Consider the following 20284-nt stretch of genomic DNA (forward strand, 5'->3'; position numbering starts at 1 on the left):
AACCAATTATACATCCAGCTTAGATTGATCCAGTTTACATTTTGATAGTGGATAAAAAGACTTTTGCAGTATTCTCTGTACTAGTTAATAATTGAAACTTACTGAATTTCATGTTGGACAATCATTTAAAGCTGCCAAATTCTACTATTATTAAAGCTACTCAGATCATAAAACATGTTGAAGATGCGATGAAACAATTTCCATATATCGAAAGGTATTTTTGGGAACTCAGAAGCATTTGATTCATTGAAAATTGATATTATTGGTTTCCATTTACATCAATCTGATTCAATTGAAAGCTTTACTTTTAGAAATGGTTGCGAAATCAATTCCTCATTCAAATCACCCATAATAGTCATCTAGACATTCATACTTTAGCATTAAGAATAAAGAAGGTACTTAACGAATGAAGGATTTATTTATTGGAGTTCTTAGATGATACTTAAAAGTACCAACGTCATCAACAATTTCTACTTGAAATTAGTCGTCCAAGTTGATTGCATTTTGGGAATGTTTCATACTTTGATTCGTATGGAATGCAACTTGGCTAAAGACAGCACCGGGTCTGGCGACATGAAGAATTCTGATAATACAAAGAATGCAAGGTTTATCACTTGTATTGACAATCACACCGATGAAAAGGTGAAACATACTGATTTGAAAGAAAATCCAATTAACCAATTAAATTGGTCTATGTACTGAAAATCCTACAATTCAAGGAACTGAAACTAAACTCAAGAAATCATATATGGTTTATTGCAGTGGTTGTACTTCGTCAGTGTCTTGTATTAAGGAATGTTTTGGATAATTTTGAAGAAAGTGATCTTAATATATTTAGATTACCAGCAATTATGCAGTTAATTCGAAAGAAATTGGAATACTCAATCGTGTCAACGGTTACGATATTATACTTTGGCCCTTTACATTACCCCTGTTGGATCCTGTTAAATCCTGTTGAATTATGATTTCTATTGAAGACCATTATAGGATAGGCCAAGACATATTTTCCAGTAAACTTTTACATTGATTTATTTAACCACAGGAAAGTAGTACAATGTTGGATCAATATGTGAAACAAGTTAATTATGAATCGGACCGATATGCGATAACTTCTCAAAAGTGAAATCAGAAAATTATTTGATGGTTTCTTGTGGGCATTCAATATTCAATCTCCAGATCAATCAGTAACATAGGAACAATCATTCCCATTAAGGAAGGTAATTCAACCATTGGCGTTTCTATTGTGGATCAGCAAGGCAATTCAACGACTTCCAATGAGAATGTGAAAAAGTGGAAGAAGATTTCAATTATCAGCAAGCTTTGAAGAATCAGTTAATCCCTGAAGATTATCATAGTTTACTATGGTATTATCATCATCTTAATTGCAATCATTTGTCACCTGCTAAGATGAAGGCTAATGTGAGGAAATATAAGTTGAAGATCCCAATAGATTCCGAGTCAACCAGATTAATCAAAGAATGTCCAAAGTTTGTTCAGTGGTTAATAGTCAGCTAATTGCCACATAAACTCGCTACTCAACGTCTTATTCAGTTTGTCGTTTTGACAGAGTTAGTTCTGATACAATTGGTTCATTTCAATTATCTGGAAGAAAGATGTATATTACAACTTTAATTGATCATCAATCTGGTTACACGGATATCATTCTCAAAGATAGCAAGTCTATTACTGAATTTTTAGTTGGAAAGCTATTAGTATGGAACCACAAGTTCCCAGGCGAACACATAACTTATTTTTGCGCTGATAATGCATCTGAATTACCAAGTGCATTGCTTTTGATGAATCTAGGAATAACTAAGGATACAATTCCAGCACATTGCTCAGCAATGAATGGGTTAGCTGAATCCCATAATGTATCATTCTTAGAATACAAGGAAGGTAGTACCTAACTTGCCCGGGAAATACTTGGAAGTTTTGTCATCGTTTTCCATTTATCTTACACTGTGCTGTCCATGAATGCAACGGATGCTCCTTCGGATAAGAATAAAGGTTTTTGACGAAGCTTCACTATATGAGATTTTTGTGGTTCGTCGTGTCAGATTCAATCATCATGCCTTTTGGTGTTGATGCATTAGTCTTGATTCAGAATTTCGAAGAAATAACTTGTTATAAAGGTGAAATCGATCAAAACTGTGCCTCTGGTACTGCCTGGATTTTTTCGTTGGATATCGTTCATATTCAAATCAAATCAAGAAGCTACTAGTAATAAAGTGCAGTTGAACAAACTTGTGCCGCTGGTACAATCTGAATTTTTCGTTGGATGTATATGTGCATCTAATGCTCAATTGAATATGGTTAAGTATGGTGATGGTACTTATGTTATCAAGCCATTGGCAAATATACGGTTTAAAGGTAGAATGGTTAACATTGCTGAATACTACCAAGGGGCTGATCCATTACTACTTTCTGAAAGTCAAGATAATATTGAAAAATTAACTTCATTGGGTATGCATCGTGAAGTTTTTGGTTGATCTAGATCAAATTCCAAATGACTTTCACATGCGAGAACAAAATTATTCACTAGTTGAGGTTGACCCTTCCATTTATGGAACTGATAGTTCAGATGATAAAATCAAGGCTTTGGCTTTGAAGTATCCTGAAGTTCTCCACCAATTTTATTTGAAGTATCCAAATCTTAAAAAGATTAGACTGGAGTCTGCTACCGGTCAAACTTCAAGGGGAGAATCAGGGGTACCTGATCCTGTCAGGGGAGAATTGTCTACGACAGATTCTTATCTCACTGTCACTCCTGCTGCGTCTTCATTGACTACGCAAGGTGATTCCGTTACAGCTTCGAATCATGCAGTGCCTCGGCAATCTGCATCTTCGTTGCCTATACGAGGTGATTTCACTGTCTCTTCTGCTATGTCTTCATTGATTATGCAAAGTGACTCCGCTACAGCTGCGTTTTTCGTTGGCTGAGCGAGGTGATACTGTTGCATCTTCGAATCCTGCGCTGCCTCGGCATGCTGCGTCTTCGTTGACTGCACAGAATGATGCTGCTGCGGCTGTTTCCAACAGCACTGCGCACATCGATGTTGCTGCGACTGTTTTCAACAGAACTGCGCTCATCCCTGTTGCTATTGTCGGTGCACAAGAAGCTCAGGAACATATTCCATCCCATGCGCCTGGGACCGGAATTACTACTCCCGTTCTTCCACGGGATAGTACAGAAATAGTTGTCAGTCTGGGTCATTACGATTCTACTGCTCCTATTTTTGACCTTATTCAAGGTACCAATGAAGATTTGCTGGATCTTGCAAGCATCAAAGCAAGCGGATCGTTTGATGACGGTACTACTCACAACCATGATGATGAAGGAATTTCCAGGAGCGAAGCACGTGGGGCTCTTTTGCTGACGGATCGACACCAGAGTCTTTCTGTTGGCACTTCGACCTTAACAACCGGGACTCCTCCGGAATCATCCCATTCGTCAGAGGCCAAGGGGGGGGAATCTAGCCCAACAGAGCAGACACGGAGGACACGAGCTCCAAGGGCGGGCAACTCTCTTGACCCCGAAGTTTTTGGCAATGGAACTGCTCTTCTGGATCGGGAGCTTTTAGTGAAGTCAGTACCAGATTCAGAGAAGATGAAGCGATCTAAGAGGCTATTCGAAGAAGCTGAGAGACTAAGAAATAGAAGATCTGAAATGATTTTCAAAGAAGTTGAAAGACTTCGTTTAGAGTGTGGCTTAAACCTAAACCCTGAATCTAGTCATCAGCCAGAGTATTCGATAGCTAAGCGCATGATTGTCGAAGAAGCTGTTGCCACTAACACCGATGCTGATCTCACTATCACTTATGCTGCTTTAGCGCAATGTGATTCTGCTGAGCCTGAAATGGCAAAGCAAGGTGAACCTGCTGTACCTCCTTTGGATGAGCATAGATCAAAGCATTCAAACAGATTCATTAAGAATCCTGTTCGGTTCCTCATCAACATGCTTACCTCATTTTGGTAGACTTCATCCGCCAAAGAAATCGATTGACAGTTTAACATTGATTGATCACGACAATCAATTCACTTACATGGGGTTATATCAATTATCAATTATATTGATAAGAACTGGTTCAAATCTATCAACACGGAACTTGACAAATTCCGGAAGATGGACATATTTGAGTTAGTGGAAATACTGAAGGCTGCTCGTGTTCTCAAAGCAATTTGGGTTCATCCCTTCAAGGGGAGCACCATCAAGGGTGATCTATCTAGATCAAGATGCTGTGTACAGGATTTTAGTCAAATCGCTGCTATAGAGTTTGACCCTACTCAGGGTTGTCACCCAACACTGCTTGACCACAGTGAGAATCTTGATCGCCACTGCCACACACCTTAGCTATAATATTCATCGAGTGGAAGTCAACTGGCATACCTAATCACATTTACCTGAAGACGTATTTATGACGTTCAACCTCCAAAGAGAGCACCCCGAAAATCTAATCAGGTATGGAAGCTGAATAAAATCTGTTTATGGTCTTAAACAGTATGGATATGAATGGTTTGTGCATATTCCTTCGACTTTCAAATAGATGGGTCTCTTACAAACTGACTGCCACGAAGATTTATATTATGCTAAGTTTAACGATGATGTTATCTATTTTGCTTTATGCGTGGATGACTTACTTATTGTCGGTTCAAACGATGATATTATCATTGATTTCAAAGACTCCTTAGCGTCCTACTTCGAACTTACTGACGTTGGTCCTGTCAAAGAATATCTTGGCATTGAATTTACTAAGACTGCTGATGGTTATCAACTTACGCAGAACAAATATACAGATGATATCCTAGCACGTTTCAATATAGGGAATATGCGAAAGAAGGTTCCTAAACTGTCTACCAAGAAGCAATTCAAAATAGGTGGTCTGGGACCGGACAAGGATGAATTCTATGAAGAGCCTATTATCGATGAATCTGATTTATTAGATGAATCTGATAAGAAGCTTTATCTTAGTGGTGTTGGTCTTCTCCTGTGGTTGGCCATGAACACTAGACCTGATTTAAGTTTCGCTGTACATTCGCTTGCCGCTAAATGCGCTACCCCAACCATTAATGATTTTGACAATTTGATTTATTGCATCGGATATCTCAATAGTAACAAGGGTTTTGGTTTGTCATATCAAAAAGGCTTGACTGATCACATTACAGACAAATTCGTACTTTATGGTTTTGCTGATGCTTCTTTTGCACCTGGTAAATCTCGTAAGTCGGTTAGTGGTTTTGCTATTTATCTTAACGGATGTCTTATATCTTGGGGAACCAAGAGACAGAAAGTTATCACCACTAGTTCTCAATCGTGTGAAGTTGTTGCTTTAGGTTTATGTGTGGAAAACATGCTAAAGGTAAAGGATGTTCTTGTTGATCTCAATCTCGAAACTACCAAACTTACTGTGCTCGAAGATAATCAGCCTGCAATATCTAAGTGCTATAACAGAAGGATTTCCTGTTCAAGGAGACTGGTGGATATTACCATGAAATGGCTTCGAGAATATATTTTAGACAGGCGAGTTTTGAATCTTTCATACATTCAAACTCAGAATAACATTGCAGATCTTTTCACCAAAGCTTTAGGCTTTGAACAATTTAGGGTTTTAAGGGATGCTCTATTTAATGGAAGAGGGTTGTTATTCAAAGATGTCGTTGCTCAACTTAAATTGCTGAAGTTCACTTTCAATCAAGATGATTCCTTGAAACTCAAACCATTTATTGGTGTGCCAGAGAACAGCTCAAATAAGAGGAGGTTATCAATTGACAACGACTACAATCTGCTTAGAGATGATGCTGGTCCTCCCAAATCTAAGCGCTACAAAGACCTTGGTCAGTTGCTGGATAGGTGATGCATATACTTAGGTTGCTGCTCATCATTTGGAAAAGTCCACTAATACCTCATAGTAGACTTTTAGGGGAGTGATCTGAAATGCATGTAGCACGTTAGTGGTATATGCAGTCTCTGTGTTACCGGAATTCTGGATAGGTTCCGGGTAACTCTAGAGAGAGAAAATTCTTTCTCTCTCGTCGACGATCCCTCGTCGACACTGTANTTTTAATATACATTTTATTATTTATTAAGTAGTGACTTACATAGTTACTAAATCATTAACTTTTTTCTTTTTCACGAAAAGGTAAACAAATCTACGAACTTTTCAATGTTTATTGTTCGAATATAAGTGAATTTGCATATGTTGTATTTACCGGTATTAATTTGGTATGACTTTCAGTTAATAATACTAAGGATCTGGTGTCCCCTTTATTTTGATTGTTAACTTTTAGTACTTGTTGTATTATCGATCTTCTTTGATAACTTCTTGAGCTATTCTGCAATAATGATCAATAAGATTATTATAGTTATTTGAGTTGTCACACAAAAACAATAATATAATAAATTATAATAAAATAAAAACTCGTTAACTAAAAGAAAGTAATATAAAAAATAAATAAAAAATAACTCTCAAACAGTTCTCGTAAATATATTCTTGAAATTCTCAATTAAATCACATGACCTAAAATAGTTCTAAGAAACAACACATAAAACAAATATAAGTGACAACGCATAAAATAGGTATAAGCAATAATGCATAGAACTTAATGGAACATTACGGAAGTAGTGGGGTTTGAACAGATGGAACAAGCCTCCCCATAGGGGAAAGGTTCGGGTTTTGAGCAGATACTACATGTAGATCACCCTTGCTTCCCCCTAGGTTCTAAGCGATCCTGTAAATTTTAAAAAGAGCAGATGCTATGCTTGGAGCGAATAATTATTTGCTTGATTCTTTACAAGGAAGCGCGGGTGTTGACTCTGGATGACCTCTTCTGAAATAATAGTCTGCTCTTATATAATTTTGAGTCCAGCAGTTTTGTAATCTGGCCCAACTATGAGAACAACGCCGAAATTGACAGTGACATGGATGTTTGTAAAATAATTTATTACCACATAAAAAATAATCGGAGAAGAAGAGTCATCCCAGACTCATCCGACTTATTTTGCAATCAACAACAAACGCATGACAGAGGCGGGGCAAGTCAAATAATTATGGTTTATATAAAGGATGCATTTTAGCCGTCTTCCTGATCTCTCAGCAGCTAACAAAACAAAATGTACAAATTTTCAACTATTTATTTAGCTTTATTTTGGATCTTTTCTTGCCTGGATGCAGCCTACCTCTACCATTCACATGGTGCCTCGCACTCCAAGAGAGATGAAAAGAATCCCTTTCAATTCAGACTTTACAACCATAATATTAGGTATGATGCTCCAAAGGTAGTCACCGACGAAAAGCCCTGGGGCCAGCGTAGAGATGCTTGTATAGCCTCAATACAATCCCGTTGCGCGGATGCAGAAACTCCTACCATTGTCACCCTTCAAGAGGTATTGGTCAATCAGCTTAATGATATCAAATATGGATTAAATGGGAACGTGTATTCTCGTCCTTGGGCACATTTTGGCACAGGACGTAATGATGGCGCTTTTGGAGGTGAGTTTTCTCCCGTTTTATACAACACCGAAATCTGGGACTTGGTTAATGGAACCCAAAGATGGATTAGTTATACCCCGGATGAACCAACTTACTTTCCAAACACAGAACATAAAAGAGTTATCACCCTTTGCACTTTTACCCATAAGAAGACTGGAGTTGGTATTAATGTAATCAATACTCATTTTGATCACAAATCTAGTGCTTCAAGAAACTATGGCGCAGGATTAATTTTGAGATATACAATGGAATTCGGAAATAATTATCCAACTGTAGTTGGTGGGGATCTTAACTCGGAAATGACAGACCCTGCTTATCTTCTACTTGCAGGAGCATTAGACAGTGCTGCTGAGGTTGCTTCGAGATCCTACAATAAGCAATTATCTACCGCTTCTGGGTTTTCACCAAAGAAACGAGGAACAACAATTGATTTTATATTTGCAACCAGAGGAAATATTGTCACTAATCAATATAAAGTGTTGCAGAACGCTATGGATGATATCTACAGGTTCAGTGATCATAGACCTATTATTGCTGATTTCACTATCTAGTTTGAACATTTATGTGATGTTGTTCTAATCAAACTCCCCTAGTACTTTGGCAAACTATGTATTTTTATATTTGTATTACTATGTATATATTCAAATAACTCTGTCTATACATTACATGACAGGTTGGTAGTGTTGAAATAAAGAAGTGAAGCCAATACTTTATGAACAAAGAAACAGCACGTGACAACAAAGTCGGGTAACACCCACCTGAACACTGAAATGAAAAGCAAAACAAAGTGGACAACGTACCTAGAATTGAACTACTTTATAGTCTTATATAGTCAAGGAAAGTAATTAATACAAGAAGTGAACAAGGTTTTATAATATCGATTATACTAGTAAATTATGTTAGTCACATATCTCACCTTATTTGTCGTTTCTGTTCTAATATCAAGATTTTTTTTGTGTTTGTTTCACAATAACTGGGAAAATTTCGCAGCCAAGATTGCGAATCAACTTCATTTAACTATTTGTTTCTTCTTTTACCGCTCACAAAGAAATATTCTACCACGTCAATAATTTATTCAATAAACAATTTCCTTAATATCATCTATCAACCAAAGGCTGTTGTATCATCAAATGTTCAAAGAAATACGCTTGGTGTGAAGTTGTTAGAAGGAAAAGGAAACTTATTTGTGCCAATTAAACCACAGAAAGAAATTACCATTAAAATCACAAATGTCCATTGTCTTATCCAAATTCAATTTTCCTATTCCACCCTATTCCATTAATCATTACGTTTAAAATCATGGTTTCCACCATCCTTCTTTCAAATCATAAAACAATCTTGCAAATCAAGAATTGGTGAAGATACATTTCGGAGAGCGTTCTACTGGATTTCAATGGAATCGGGTGCGGAATCTTTTCATACTGAATTGGACCTGACCAACGGTTAGTTTCGTGTGATGGGTTTTTAATCTGATTTCCGGGGATGAAGGTTTTGGCTTAATCTAGATGAAGATGATCAAGACTAAAATTAGTATTTCAATATTTTGATAATGGATAATTTCAATGGTGGTGTTGTGGATTTCTGATCGACACTTCAATTTGGTGGTGGAGAATTTCATTTTTTTTGATGATACTGGTGGAGATTTGAATTGAATACTGTTTGGAATTTGGATTTTGATGGTGGTGGTGGAAGAGTTTGAAGGAATGTTGATGGTGATTGAATTTTGGATTTTGATAGGGGTGGTGGCGGTTTCATTTGATGGTGGTGATGAAAGTTGGGTTTGATGGTGTTGTTGGTGGAATTTGAATGGAAGTGATGGAAGAGTTGGAATGGATGTGGTAGAGATGTGAATGTTGATGGATCAGATTTGATGGTAGTAGTAATAGTAGGAGTAGTAGTAGTAGTAGGAGTAGTAGTAGTACTAGTAATAGTAGTAGGAGGAGTAGTAGTAGTAGTAGTAGGAGGAGGAGTAGGAGTAGGAGTAGGAGTAGGAGTAGGAGTAGAACTAGTAGTAGCAGTAGTACTAGTGGTGGTAGAAGTACTACTAGTGGTGGTGGTGGTAGTAGTAGCGGTGGTAGTGGTGGTGGTAGTGGTGGTAGTGGTGGTAGTAGTAGTGGTAGTGGTGGTGGTGGTGGTAGAACCATATCAATGATGGTGGTGGTGGGAGAATGTCAATGCTGGTAGTGGACATTGGAACGTTTATGGAGATTGGAATTTTTATTTTGAGGTGGTGGTGAAAGAATTGGATTGGAGGTGGTAGAAGAATTGGAATGTTGGTGGTTGAAGAGTTTGAATGGTGGTGATTCATGTTTATTTCAGTGGTTTCTTTGTAGAGACTTGCATGTGGAGTTAAAGAAGAAGACGCACTGTTAGTTCAACTTGGAGAGAGTTTTACTGAATTTCATGGATCTGGTGTAATCCTCATACTGAATTAGCTACTTGACCACTGGCTAGTTTGTGTGATACCTATCTGATTTTAAGGGAGAGGACCTGACAAGTGAATGGTTTGTGTTGGTTTCGACATAATTTAGGTTGGAATTTAGAAAGGAGAATGGGTTCCAGCCTTTGGTGTGGTTGAATGATGACGAAGATATAGACAGTCTGGGGAGAGGCGAGGAGAGTTTACTAGGGAATTCAATGATGTCATTTGGGGCTAGAAATCAAGCAATTGTCAATTTTCTAACAAGATTCAATGGAACTACTTATCTAATAAGTTTAACCAAGAAGAAAGAATTTTCCAACATGCATCAGAAAGACACATCATTGGTGAGTTCACCCTACAGCCCGCATTGATAACGGTCATCATGACAACAAACAAGAACATGGACAGTTTGAGCGGCTTATCTAAGGGTGCTAGTGGGTATTACCGTCGGTCAAGTCTAGCGTGTGCCTAAATGCATTTTGTTGGTGTTCTATATCAGTTAGTACAGACATCCTCTATTCTCATTTTTCAATGCTTGCATTAATTGTCACCGAGGATTTGCCTCTATACATAGCTTAATCCCATATTCCATTTACTGATTACTAATTAGCATTGTACCAGGCAGACTCACATTCTATTACGTTTCCTCATACTTGGATATTTATGGATGTGAGGATTTAAAACAGCATACATGCATATAAAAAATGGCTGGCAATAAGTTAAACTTAACCAGCAAAATGCGACAAAAATAAAAAAACTTTTACAGGTTTTAATTAGAATGCCAAAATAGGATAACTAATTAGTTACGCTCATAATTTACTTCAAAAATCATCACTTCTCTTTGTTCTGTAATTAATCACAATCTTATCTTTCTATAATATCATTAACGATTACCACTACTTCCAAAATCAAGCATCACAATATGAGACGCAATCACATATCAGACAAACCAGAAATGACACTAACACCCCCAAGGAGCAGACATCACAAGTCCAAGGAACCAGATATAGGCAACAACACATCATCGCCATCTTCCACCACTACACATTATCCTGAAGAATTCCTTCCCTCCCCAGAATTCACCCCGAATGTATATCAAACAAAATCAAGAATCTCGAAGCCATCAGGCACACATCTCGCTAGTACCAGAAGAAAGAAGATAAAATCCGTATTGGAGAGATTGAATGAGAGTTCAGATTGGTCAGATATTGCCATTGTTCCTTCCGTTCAAGCACCTCCATCAACGCCCAGCCGGCAATTAATCACTGATGATGATGTGGAATTTTGGCATGGGAAATCGAGAAATATCTATTCTGACGAAGAGGAGGAAGAAGAAGATGATGATGCAGATGAAGGGGTTGGAATGCGTTCAAGACTTGAGAATCCATTTTTGACACCGCCTATATCGAGGCGATCAGGTGGTGTTGTATCACGGGAAGAGGATGGGATAGATAGGTCGACACATATTGAGTATATTAATCATACGACGGGGAAAAGGACGATAAAGAAAATGACGGCTTCACAAATGAAGATTCAACCTAAACGATTGAATTTTGATGCTTTTAAACAAGATGAACCAAAACGATTGAATTTTGATACGTTTAAACATGATGATATAAATTCAAGATATGTTGGTAGAAATCTACATAATTTGGTTAATGTTAAATCTAAGCTGGGATTAGATTTTCATATATTTAATGATGATGAGAAAAGCGATAGCATATAGCGTTTGTTTATATATATTTATACGAATTAAATAATTATACAATATTATTACATTTGGTCCTTATATTTTCTTAAATTGTCCCAACCAACACAATTTGCATTTGGTAATTTGATAATTTCTATTTTTGTCAAATATTCAGGATTACGTCCACCTTCAGGATATGTTGCAACATATCTAATTGGTTTCTTTATTGGAGGTATATCATCTTTATTAACTTGTTCGGTACCACGTAATTCCAACGGAAGATTCCTGACAATTTCAGGATACATGGCAGGAGAAGAAAACCGATTAACAATATCCAATTGAGGAGTTTCTATTGGAGTTGGAGGTGGGGTTGGAGTCATTAGTTCTTGTTTTTGTTGTTCGAATTTGTCACGTAATTCAATTTGCTTTTCTTCAAATTCCTGTTGAATCTTTTCATAATTTAATTTCTCCTTTTCTTCTTCATCTTCGTCATCAGAATTAGCAATAAATGGATCACTGAATGAAGCTTCTAATTGACGTTGTCTATTTTTTTCTTCAATTTGTTTTTGTTTTTGAATTTGTTCACGTTGTAAATTCTCAAATTCACTTCGTTCTTGTTCCAATAAAGTTCTAATCTTTTCTTGACGTTGTCTTTCTTGTTCAACATATTCATTTTGGGCGGCAATTGCTTGTTTTCTGGCTTCGATTTCTTCTTGTTCTCGTTGCAATGCTTTCAATTGTTCAAAATCGATTAATTTAAATTTATAATAATTATCCCAAGTTTCTTGAGCAATTTCTCGATAAGAATTCAATAAAAGATTGAACTGTAAATTATTATGTAACATTTCTAAATTTGAATAATCTTCAGTGAATTTTCTTTGTTTTGCCAATACATTCTCAACTAAATCTTTATTAAATTTATCATATAATAACCCTTTTAAGCTTCGATTAACTCTTGAAACTGGTTGGATTTTATTCTTATGAACTTTCCGTATTGGATCAGTAGTTACAGGAATTCGATTAATTTTATTCATTAAAGCAGCATCCTTATAATTACCAGAACCAGGACCACGATAAGTTTTTGTATAATAATATTTTGAATGATGATAATTATCACTATCATTACTAAATACTAATTGTTGAATATTTTTTGACATTTTAATATTTTCATTAAATAAAAATGAAGAATTAGAAGTTGCATTTAATCGTTTCATATTGAAAAATGAAGCTTGAGATGCACCACCAGCTGAGACACTTTGATGATTAGATGTTATATAATAATTTGGAACTTTACAAATATGATTGACACTAAATTCTGGTACATAACCTTGACCTGGAATAACTGATTCACCTAAATCGATTGTATTTGGATCAATATGAATATTATGTTTCTTTGATTTTCCAATTGGTTTACGGAATCTCTTTTTGTCATCAGTTTGTAATTTTCTATCTTCATCAATCAACATTTCAAAATAATTATTATTACCAAGAATCAATTCTCGTTCAGCAAATGTTAATTTTGTATTAGGAAGGAATTTATGGGATGAAGATGGTAAATTTTTATAATAATTCAATTTAGTTAAGGAATTCACCGTGGAAAATGATGCATGATTTAATTGAATAGTTGAATCTATAAGTCCATATTGAGGGAATACTTGATTGACGGTGATTATATCATCTGAAGATGATTTGGTTTCATTCAAGTTTGTTTTCTTACGTTTATGACGATTTTTGGGTACTTTGATACTTTCATCGTCTTCTTCATCGTCATCGTCAACTTCATCCTCTTCTTCATCTTCAACATCATCTTCATCTTCGTCCTCATCGTCGTCTTCATTATCATTTTCGTCTGCCATTTCTACGTCTGGAGTAGCTTCATGCTTTGAAGAAAGTACTGGTATCACTTTTTTCTTTAAAATATTCCTTGGTGGAACATTTCCATTAAAGAATACTTGTTTATTTTCAATAACATAATATATTTTCTCCAATGATATATAAAATAATTCAAACTTTAAATCAGAATTATCAATAACATTAGATTCAAATAATTGTTTATTGATATCTTCATTTGTCTTTTGGAAATCGTCATGAACAAGTTTAACTTTCTTAATCAATCTTGCGATTAATTGATATGAAGATGGATAGTTCCATAAACCTGCCAAATGTTTGATTAATACATAATTATGACCTTCTAGTATGAATATAGGAACACCAAAGTTGGTTTTGATTGAATCTGGAATTGGAGTTGTATTATCATCAACAGATGTGAATGTTAAATTTACTTTCTTCAGTAAAGTTTTAAATGAACTGATAGGAGCATTGGGTAGAATGACTCTGATAGACATTTTCTCTTGTTTTAAGTTACTTTAAATATGGGAATCTATCTCGTAGGCTGTATCTTCCTTACCAGTTTGATGAATTGTTTGTTTTTTTTACAACCAGAAAGAAAACGACAAGTAAGTCGTGTACAAATGACCAAAAAAAAGAACCACTGTGCGGCTTGCTTTTGGCCCTGACTCTTTATCATTCAATTTATTATACGACAGATGGAACATTATATATATGTAGATGCCAAAGTATAAGTAAATAGAATATCAATTGACAAAACATAAGTCAACTCTATTTCACTTTTATTGAAGTTGGATGGAAGGGGGAGGAAATTCGATCTATAGAATTGGTTAATTATATGTTGTACTACTTAAACAGTATGACCTCACTCTATGAAAACATCCAATCATCAATAGTTAATGTATAGGGATATAAACATACAATTAATCTAATTACCCCCAATAAAAAAAAGAGACGATTTACAACTTACAATTTAAATCAATTTAATAAAAACAACTTGTCTTTCTCTCCCTTTCACAACAGACACGACAGACAGACAATTTATTATTAATTAACTAATAATAATCATATAAGGATAATCGCAAATACCTTTTAGATTTTTGTATTTATTTATTTGAAAGTCACATTAACAATAACCCCCCAGAAATAACAAAAAACAGAGAGAACACACATAATTAGGCGCCATGGGATCATCAATTTCAAAATTATTATCAGGACTTTTTGGTCGTCAAGAAATGAGAATCTTAATGGTTGGATTAGATGCAGCTGGTAAAACCACAATATTATATAAATTAAAATTAGGGGAAATTGTTACTACAATTCCAACTATTGGTTTCAATGTTGAAACGGTTGAATATAAAAATATTGCATTTACAGTTTGGGATGTTGGTGGGCAAGATAAAATTAGACCATTATGGCGTTATTATTTCCAAAATACTCAAGGAATTATATTTGTAGTTGATTCAAATGATAGAGATAGAATTAGTGAAGCAAGAGAAGAATTACAACAAATGTTAAATGAAGATGAATTAAGAGATGCATTATTATTGGTATTTGCTAATAAACAAGATTTACCAAATGCAATGAATGCAGGTGAAATAACTGAAAAATTGGGTTTACATTCAATTAGACAAAGACCTTGGTTTATTCAAGCAACTTGTGCTACTACTGGAGATGGGTTATATGAAGGTTTAGAATGGTTATCAACAAATTTGAAGAAATAGCACTAGTGTAATGCCAGCTTCCAATTGGTTATATTTAAATACTTTTGAGTGTATAGTAATTTATTATTAATTAATTAATGGTAAAAGGAATCAAAAGGAGCGTGAATACGGCAAGAATGGTGAGATACGTATGACACTCTCTGTTGAACTTGGAATTGCATTATAACTCTGGGGAGATCTCTGACAGGTGTGATTGGAGGTTTGCGAACCTATACCACCGGCATATGAAGTATTTTTCTAGGATCAGCTTCTTGCACAATCATGCTATCGTATAAGCATTGAAAACCACTTGAGGTGGAAAAGTAAACCAGACGCGACTATTCGGATTCAAAATTGCGCTTTCTCCGCGCAACACTTCTGACAATGAACCCCCATTNCTATTCGGATTCAAAATTGCGCTTTCTCCGCGCAACACTTCTGACAATGAACCCCATTGCCAGAGATAAGGAAATACAAAGAATATCCTTCATACTCTTAGAAATCAAAAATCCATCGTGCTATGAAATTTCCACGGAGAATCTTTTGCTTTCCAAATCTAACTCCGGAAGTTTATATTGTTATGATGATTTTCTCCATTGGGGTAATTTTGTGTAATTTAACGGAGTTATCTGAAAAGTGTGGGGGATATTGGGGATACTCAAACACCCAAACTACACCCATAGATATTCATAGCGACTGATTCTCTTCTAGCTTCCCAGACTATACTATATTGAAATATAAAACTCCGAAGTTGCTACTGTCTGTCAAGAAGGATTTCTTTATGTTGGTTTCAACTTTTTCACAAGGTAAATTTATTAAATCTCATATTCTGTTTGAAAAATCAACCACCAAAATTAAGCGGAAAAAAAATTTATTACCGAGGGACAAATGTTGCAATCACGCCCCTCACTAAATTTTTTTTTCAACTTCATATAAATATACCATTGATTAACCAACAGACTTCCTTCTTAATATTAGACTCTAATCACTAGAAAGCATTCAGTAAACATGGCAGGACAACAAGCAAACGACGACGTTTTATATGAAGTTAAGGGGAGAGTAGCTATCATTACTTTAAATATTCCTGAAAAATTAAATGCTCTTAATGGTGAACAATATCTTAAATTAGGTAAATTAATGGAAAGAGCAAATGAAGAAGAAGATACGGTTGCCACTATAATTCAAGCCACTGGAAGATTCTTTTCTGCTGGTGCAAATTTTGCTGATAGAAAGATGCAAGAAGTTAACACGGAAGAAGTTTTCAGTCATGAATATTGGTTAAATAGATTTGTTGCTCGTAATACTTGGTTAACCAATGTATTCAATGATCATAAGAAGATCTTGGTTGCTGCTGTAAATGGACCAGTCATTGGGTTATCTTCTGCATTATTATTATTATGTGATTTAGTTTATGTTCATAATGTTGAAAAATTCTTCCTTTTAGCTCCATTTGCAAATTTAGGATTAGTCGCAGAAGGTGCATCTTCAGCAAGTTTATTTATGAGATTAGGTTGGTCCAAAGCTTCAGAAGCTCTTTTGTTAGCTAAACCAATCTCGGGTGAAGATTGTTTAAATGCTGGATTCATTAATAAACATTACAATGGGAAATTTGGTACTAATACTGCTCAATTTAATCAACAAGTTTATGATGACGTCACTACTGCATTTGAAAATTTACATGAAGATTCAATTTATCAAAATAAGAAATTATTGAAATTATGTAGAGATCAATATATTAATCATGCTAATTCTCAAGAAGTTATTATGGGATTAAATAAATGGCTTCAAGGTGTTCCTCAAACAAGATTTGCACAATTATCTCAAAAGGAAATTAAACATAAACTTTAGATGTTTCTGAGTGTTTAGTCAATGATAATAAATATTATTTATAAACCATTCTCCGTAGAATCTTATCGTATACTCAGTACCATCCTCTGTTGTAAGTTTCCACCTACTTAAGTCCCTATGGCCTTTCTATTTACTGCTTAGAAGCTACCATATGGGGCTAGGAGTGTTGCAAAAAGATTTGGCAGCACTTTGTTTTTCTGCTTGTGTCATTTTTTTTTCCTCTATGAGAAAGTTGGTTGTAAGTTGACCATTTTGCCTCATCTAATGTAAATACCAACAATATGAGCTTCAATCTACCCAATCCTGGACTCATAGGAATCCTTCTCATCATATCAACTCATAGTGGTCCTCAATTAATCTATAAATATCCAGAAGACATCAATGGCAAGAATTCAATACGATCAAATGTCCCCAAATTTAAAGATTTTAATAGTATAGATACTTATAATTATGATGAAGGAGAAGTCACCAAAGGTCTTAATCAACAAGTAGATATAGACGATGAAGATGATGAAGATGAATTATATAAACCAAAGAGAAGTGAAGATTCCCAAGATTTATTTGATGAACGTGATTTATTCGAATTTGGTGATTTAAGTTTTCAAGCTTGGGATTCTCATCATTTAGATCATTATTTAGGAACCAAATTAGATTTGAAACATTTCTTAGATGAACAAGATAATAGAAGGAAATATTTTCATAGATTAAAGACAGTTGCAAGATCGGCGAGTCCTACAACTGGTGCAGCACAAGCTGCTAGGTCACATTCGCCATCACCAGTGAATGATAAACAATCAAAAAGCCCCACTATTAGTCAATCGCCATCGATTACAACAAATACAGGCACAACAACAACAGCCACTCCTACTAATACTACCGCCAATTCTGCCAACAAAAATGAAATATTCGGAATTGATCCGGCATATCTTTGTGAAATGTTAGCACCACCAAAAAGAATGTGTAATACAAGATTCGAAATTACAATTGAGGATAAAATATTCTTGGGATTGCCTATACATAGATATGATAATGGACTTTGGAGGAATGAAAAGAAACAACCAAAGCATCGTTATCACGATAGCGAAGATATTCGTGAGGAAGAAGATGGGAATGACCACAGTTTACAAGAAGTATTTCAGGATTCAACTAAAATTGATCTGTATGATAATCTTAATGGAAAAGCCAAATTAAATCTTAATATGTTTCATTTGGTATTTGTGATGAATCCACTACATATAGAAAGTACCTATCGTGTTGATGAAATGTTTCATTATGTGATATCTCGATTATCACTTGTCTTGCGATATGAACAACTGAAACATGAGTATATCAGTAATGAAGTGAAATTAATCCTAAATCTAAAGGATCAATTTGAAGCTGGTGATAAAGAATTACACACTGCCCTATTGGAAAATTCCTCATTATGTAATTTAATTCGTGATTGTTATAATTCAATAAGTACTTCAAAAATTGCTAATTTATCCATAAATGATAAATTAAGATCTTTTCAAATTCCAATCAAAACTGAATTTCATTCTTTACCAGATGCACTGGTTCCTTATATTCCGGGATCTCATTTATCCTCAAATGTTGATTTATTGAGTACTACCGGTTTGATTAATGTTGGAGAAACTTCAAGATATGGTCAATCATTCTCGATGTTTAATAATAACAATAATTCTAATGATGATGAAAATCCAGAAGATGTGATTATTTATTTTGCATTACTATTGCTAGATGAACCAGAATCAATAATTAGAGATATAAAAACCGATAAAGATAGTACATTAGCTAAATTTATTCGCTTATGTGACCCAAGACAATCATTAATCAAATTAACTCTCCAATCCAAACATTTGTCCATTTTACAGATCAAATCATTCGCATTCCATTTAATATATTGGAGAAGAGCAAGAGTTATACAACCATTATCTACTAGATCAGTATATATCGTATCTCCAATGGCTCCAATTTCAGTGAAATTATTTGATGATATCCAATCTTTTAAACTGAAATTCCCAACATTACCTTCCTTACCGCATTTTCTTAAATTATTATCACCCCAATCAAGAAAACCACAACAATTCGCCGCCGTGATCCCATCCAAAGATCATAGAGTAAGCTATTTAGAGGCATTGGGCTGGTTGATTAGATTTGGATATGTGACTCAATTACAGACGTTCATATGGTTGAAAATATCTAAAAGGATCAAAATTAAAGTGGAGGAAGATTTGGAGAATGAAAATTTATTAAAAAGGAAGAAGAAAAGTATAACTGTTACTTCGGCTGATAATACTTCTAAGCCGATTGATAATTCTTCTAAACCCACTGATAATTCTTCAAAAATAGTTTCAGATCAAGGAATCGGGTCCCAGCTGCAAGATCAGGGAATTGAGAAAATAAAAGAACATCTTAAAAAGACAACAATTGGTCCAAATGTAACCTTGATAGAAGATGATGATACTATTATACTCGATCCAGGAAGAGCCACCACATTGGAAAGGAGATGGATTAATAAGATCATTTCAGAAGAATGTAAATTATCACCAGAATTAACGGCAGTATTTTATAAATTATTGAAATATATGAATGGGAAAAGTTCATTAGAATTGTTGTTACTAAAGGAAAATGTCTCAAGAAATGAATTAAGAAAATTGTTGTTTGCAATTGAAGATCATATAATTTCTGTAAGGCATTGGTAGGTAAAACAATTTTATAGAATATTGATTTTGTGTCAAGCGGAACAAAATTTCATTTTTCCACATGCATTTTTTTGTACCTCTCTTAGTGTTTCCCCCACAATATATTTCGGGTATATAAATCAATACCCTGGCCAAATCCCCCACATTAAAGTTTTTTTTTCTATTATATATATCTGATGTAATACTTCAACTCGTGTTTCTTCTCTTTCCATAAGATCTTTCTCTTCATCCAACCAAGAAATGTCAGACGCAATTACATACGAAGTTAAGGGCCGTGCGGCAATTATCACCTTAAACAATCCTAAGATTTTAAACGCACTCACATATCAACAATATGACGAAATCTGTGGATTCTTAAACCGTGCCAAGGATGAACCAGACACCGTCATCACATTAATTCAATCTTCAGGTAGAGCATTCAGTGCCGGGGCAAATGCAGCTGCTATTTCCAAATTGGATAATAAACTTGAAACTTGGTTAGATAAATCAATTGCAAGACAAGTTTATCTTGTTCAAACTTTTGCTCAACATAAGAAAATCCTTGCTGTTGCACTTAATGGACCTGCAATTGGACTTTCGGCTGC

General features: G+C 35.0%; 11 protein-coding genes across 11 annotated transcripts; 9 read left to right on the top strand and 2 right to left on the bottom strand. All coding sequences in view use genetic code 12, as the record gives it.

Moving 5' to 3' along the window:
- Positions 1–702, top strand: J8A68_001944 (uncharacterized protein; the record flags this gene model as incomplete). Its single annotated transcript, XM_049405641.1, has 1 exon — positions 436–702. The coding sequence occupies one exon, from the start codon at positions 436–438 to the stop codon at positions 700–702; it is 267 nt and encodes an 88-aa protein (XP_049264750.1).
- Positions 703–1613: 911 nt separating this feature from the next.
- Positions 1614–3976, top strand: J8A68_001945 (uncharacterized protein; the record flags this gene model as incomplete). Its single annotated transcript, XM_049405642.1, has 4 exons — positions 1614–1871; positions 2133–2463; positions 2543–2860; positions 2946–3976. The coding sequence occupies 4 exons, from the start codon at positions 1614–1616 to the stop codon at positions 3974–3976; spliced, it is 1938 nt and encodes a 645-aa protein (XP_049264751.1).
- A 568-nt stretch (positions 3977–4544) lies between these two features.
- Positions 4545–5852, top strand: J8A68_001946 (Ty1/Copia family ribonuclease HI; the record flags this gene model as incomplete). The annotated part of the gene is made up of 1 exon (XM_049405643.1): positions 4545–5852. The coding sequence occupies one exon, from the start codon at positions 4545–4547 to the stop codon at positions 5850–5852; it is 1308 nt and encodes a 435-aa protein (XP_049264752.1).
- A 1256-nt stretch (positions 5853–7108) lies between these two features.
- Positions 7109–8038, top strand: J8A68_001947 (endonuclease/exonuclease/phosphatase family protein; the record flags this gene model as incomplete). Its single annotated transcript, XM_049405645.1, has 1 exon — positions 7109–8038. One exon carries the CDS (start codon positions 7109–7111, stop codon positions 8036–8038), a length of 930 nt encoding a protein of 309 aa, XP_049264753.1.
- Positions 8039–9101: 1063 nt separating this feature from the next.
- On the bottom strand, positions 9102–9678 carry J8A68_001948 (uncharacterized protein; the record flags this gene model as incomplete). The annotated part of the gene is made up of 2 exons (XM_049405646.1): positions 9102–9492; positions 9629–9678. 2 exons carry the CDS (start codon positions 9676–9678, stop codon positions 9102–9104), a joined length of 441 nt encoding a protein of 146 aa, XP_049264754.1.
- Positions 9679–10831: 1153 nt separating this feature from the next.
- On the top strand, positions 10832–11635 carry J8A68_001949 (uncharacterized protein; the record flags this gene model as incomplete). The annotated part of the gene is made up of 1 exon (XM_049405647.1): positions 10832–11635. One exon carries the CDS (start codon positions 10832–10834, stop codon positions 11633–11635), a length of 804 nt encoding a protein of 267 aa, XP_049264755.1.
- A 47-nt stretch (positions 11636–11682) lies between these two features.
- On the bottom strand, positions 11683–13944 carry J8A68_001950 (uncharacterized protein; the record flags this gene model as incomplete). Its single annotated transcript, XM_049405648.1, has 1 exon — positions 11683–13944. The coding sequence occupies one exon, from the start codon at positions 13942–13944 to the stop codon at positions 11683–11685; it is 2262 nt and encodes a 753-aa protein (XP_049264756.1).
- Positions 13945–14631: 687 nt separating this feature from the next.
- ARF1 (Arf1p) lies at positions 14632–15171 on the top strand (the record flags this gene model as incomplete). The annotated part of the gene is made up of 1 exon (XM_049405649.1): positions 14632–15171. One exon carries the CDS (start codon positions 14632–14634, stop codon positions 15169–15171), a length of 540 nt encoding a protein of 179 aa, XP_049264757.1.
- A 987-nt stretch (positions 15172–16158) lies between these two features.
- On the top strand, positions 16159–16998 carry ECI1 (dodecenoyl-CoA isomerase; the record flags this gene model as incomplete). Its single annotated transcript, XM_049405650.1, has 1 exon — positions 16159–16998. One exon carries the CDS (start codon positions 16159–16161, stop codon positions 16996–16998), a length of 840 nt encoding a protein of 279 aa, XP_049264758.1.
- A 281-nt stretch (positions 16999–17279) lies between these two features.
- Positions 17280–19700, top strand: J8A68_001953 (uncharacterized protein; the record flags this gene model as incomplete). The annotated part of the gene is made up of 1 exon (XM_049405651.1): positions 17280–19700. The coding sequence occupies one exon, from the start codon at positions 17280–17282 to the stop codon at positions 19698–19700; it is 2421 nt and encodes an 806-aa protein (XP_049264759.1).
- A 240-nt stretch (positions 19701–19940) lies between these two features.
- On the top strand, positions 19941–20284 carry J8A68_001954 (uncharacterized protein; the record flags this gene model as incomplete). The annotated part of the gene is made up of 1 exon (XM_049405652.1): positions 19941–20284. A coding segment is annotated over one exon (344 nt), but the record flags the coding sequence as incomplete, so codon positions are not given.

The sequence above is a fragment of the Hemisphaericaspora subhashii genome, assembly GCF_019202705.1.
Source record: "Hemisphaericaspora subhashii strain CBS 10753 chromosome Unknown scaffold164, whole genome shotgun sequence".
Classification (NCBI taxonomy): Eukaryota; Fungi; Ascomycota; class Pichiomycetes; order Serinales; family Debaryomycetaceae; genus Hemisphaericaspora; species Hemisphaericaspora subhashii.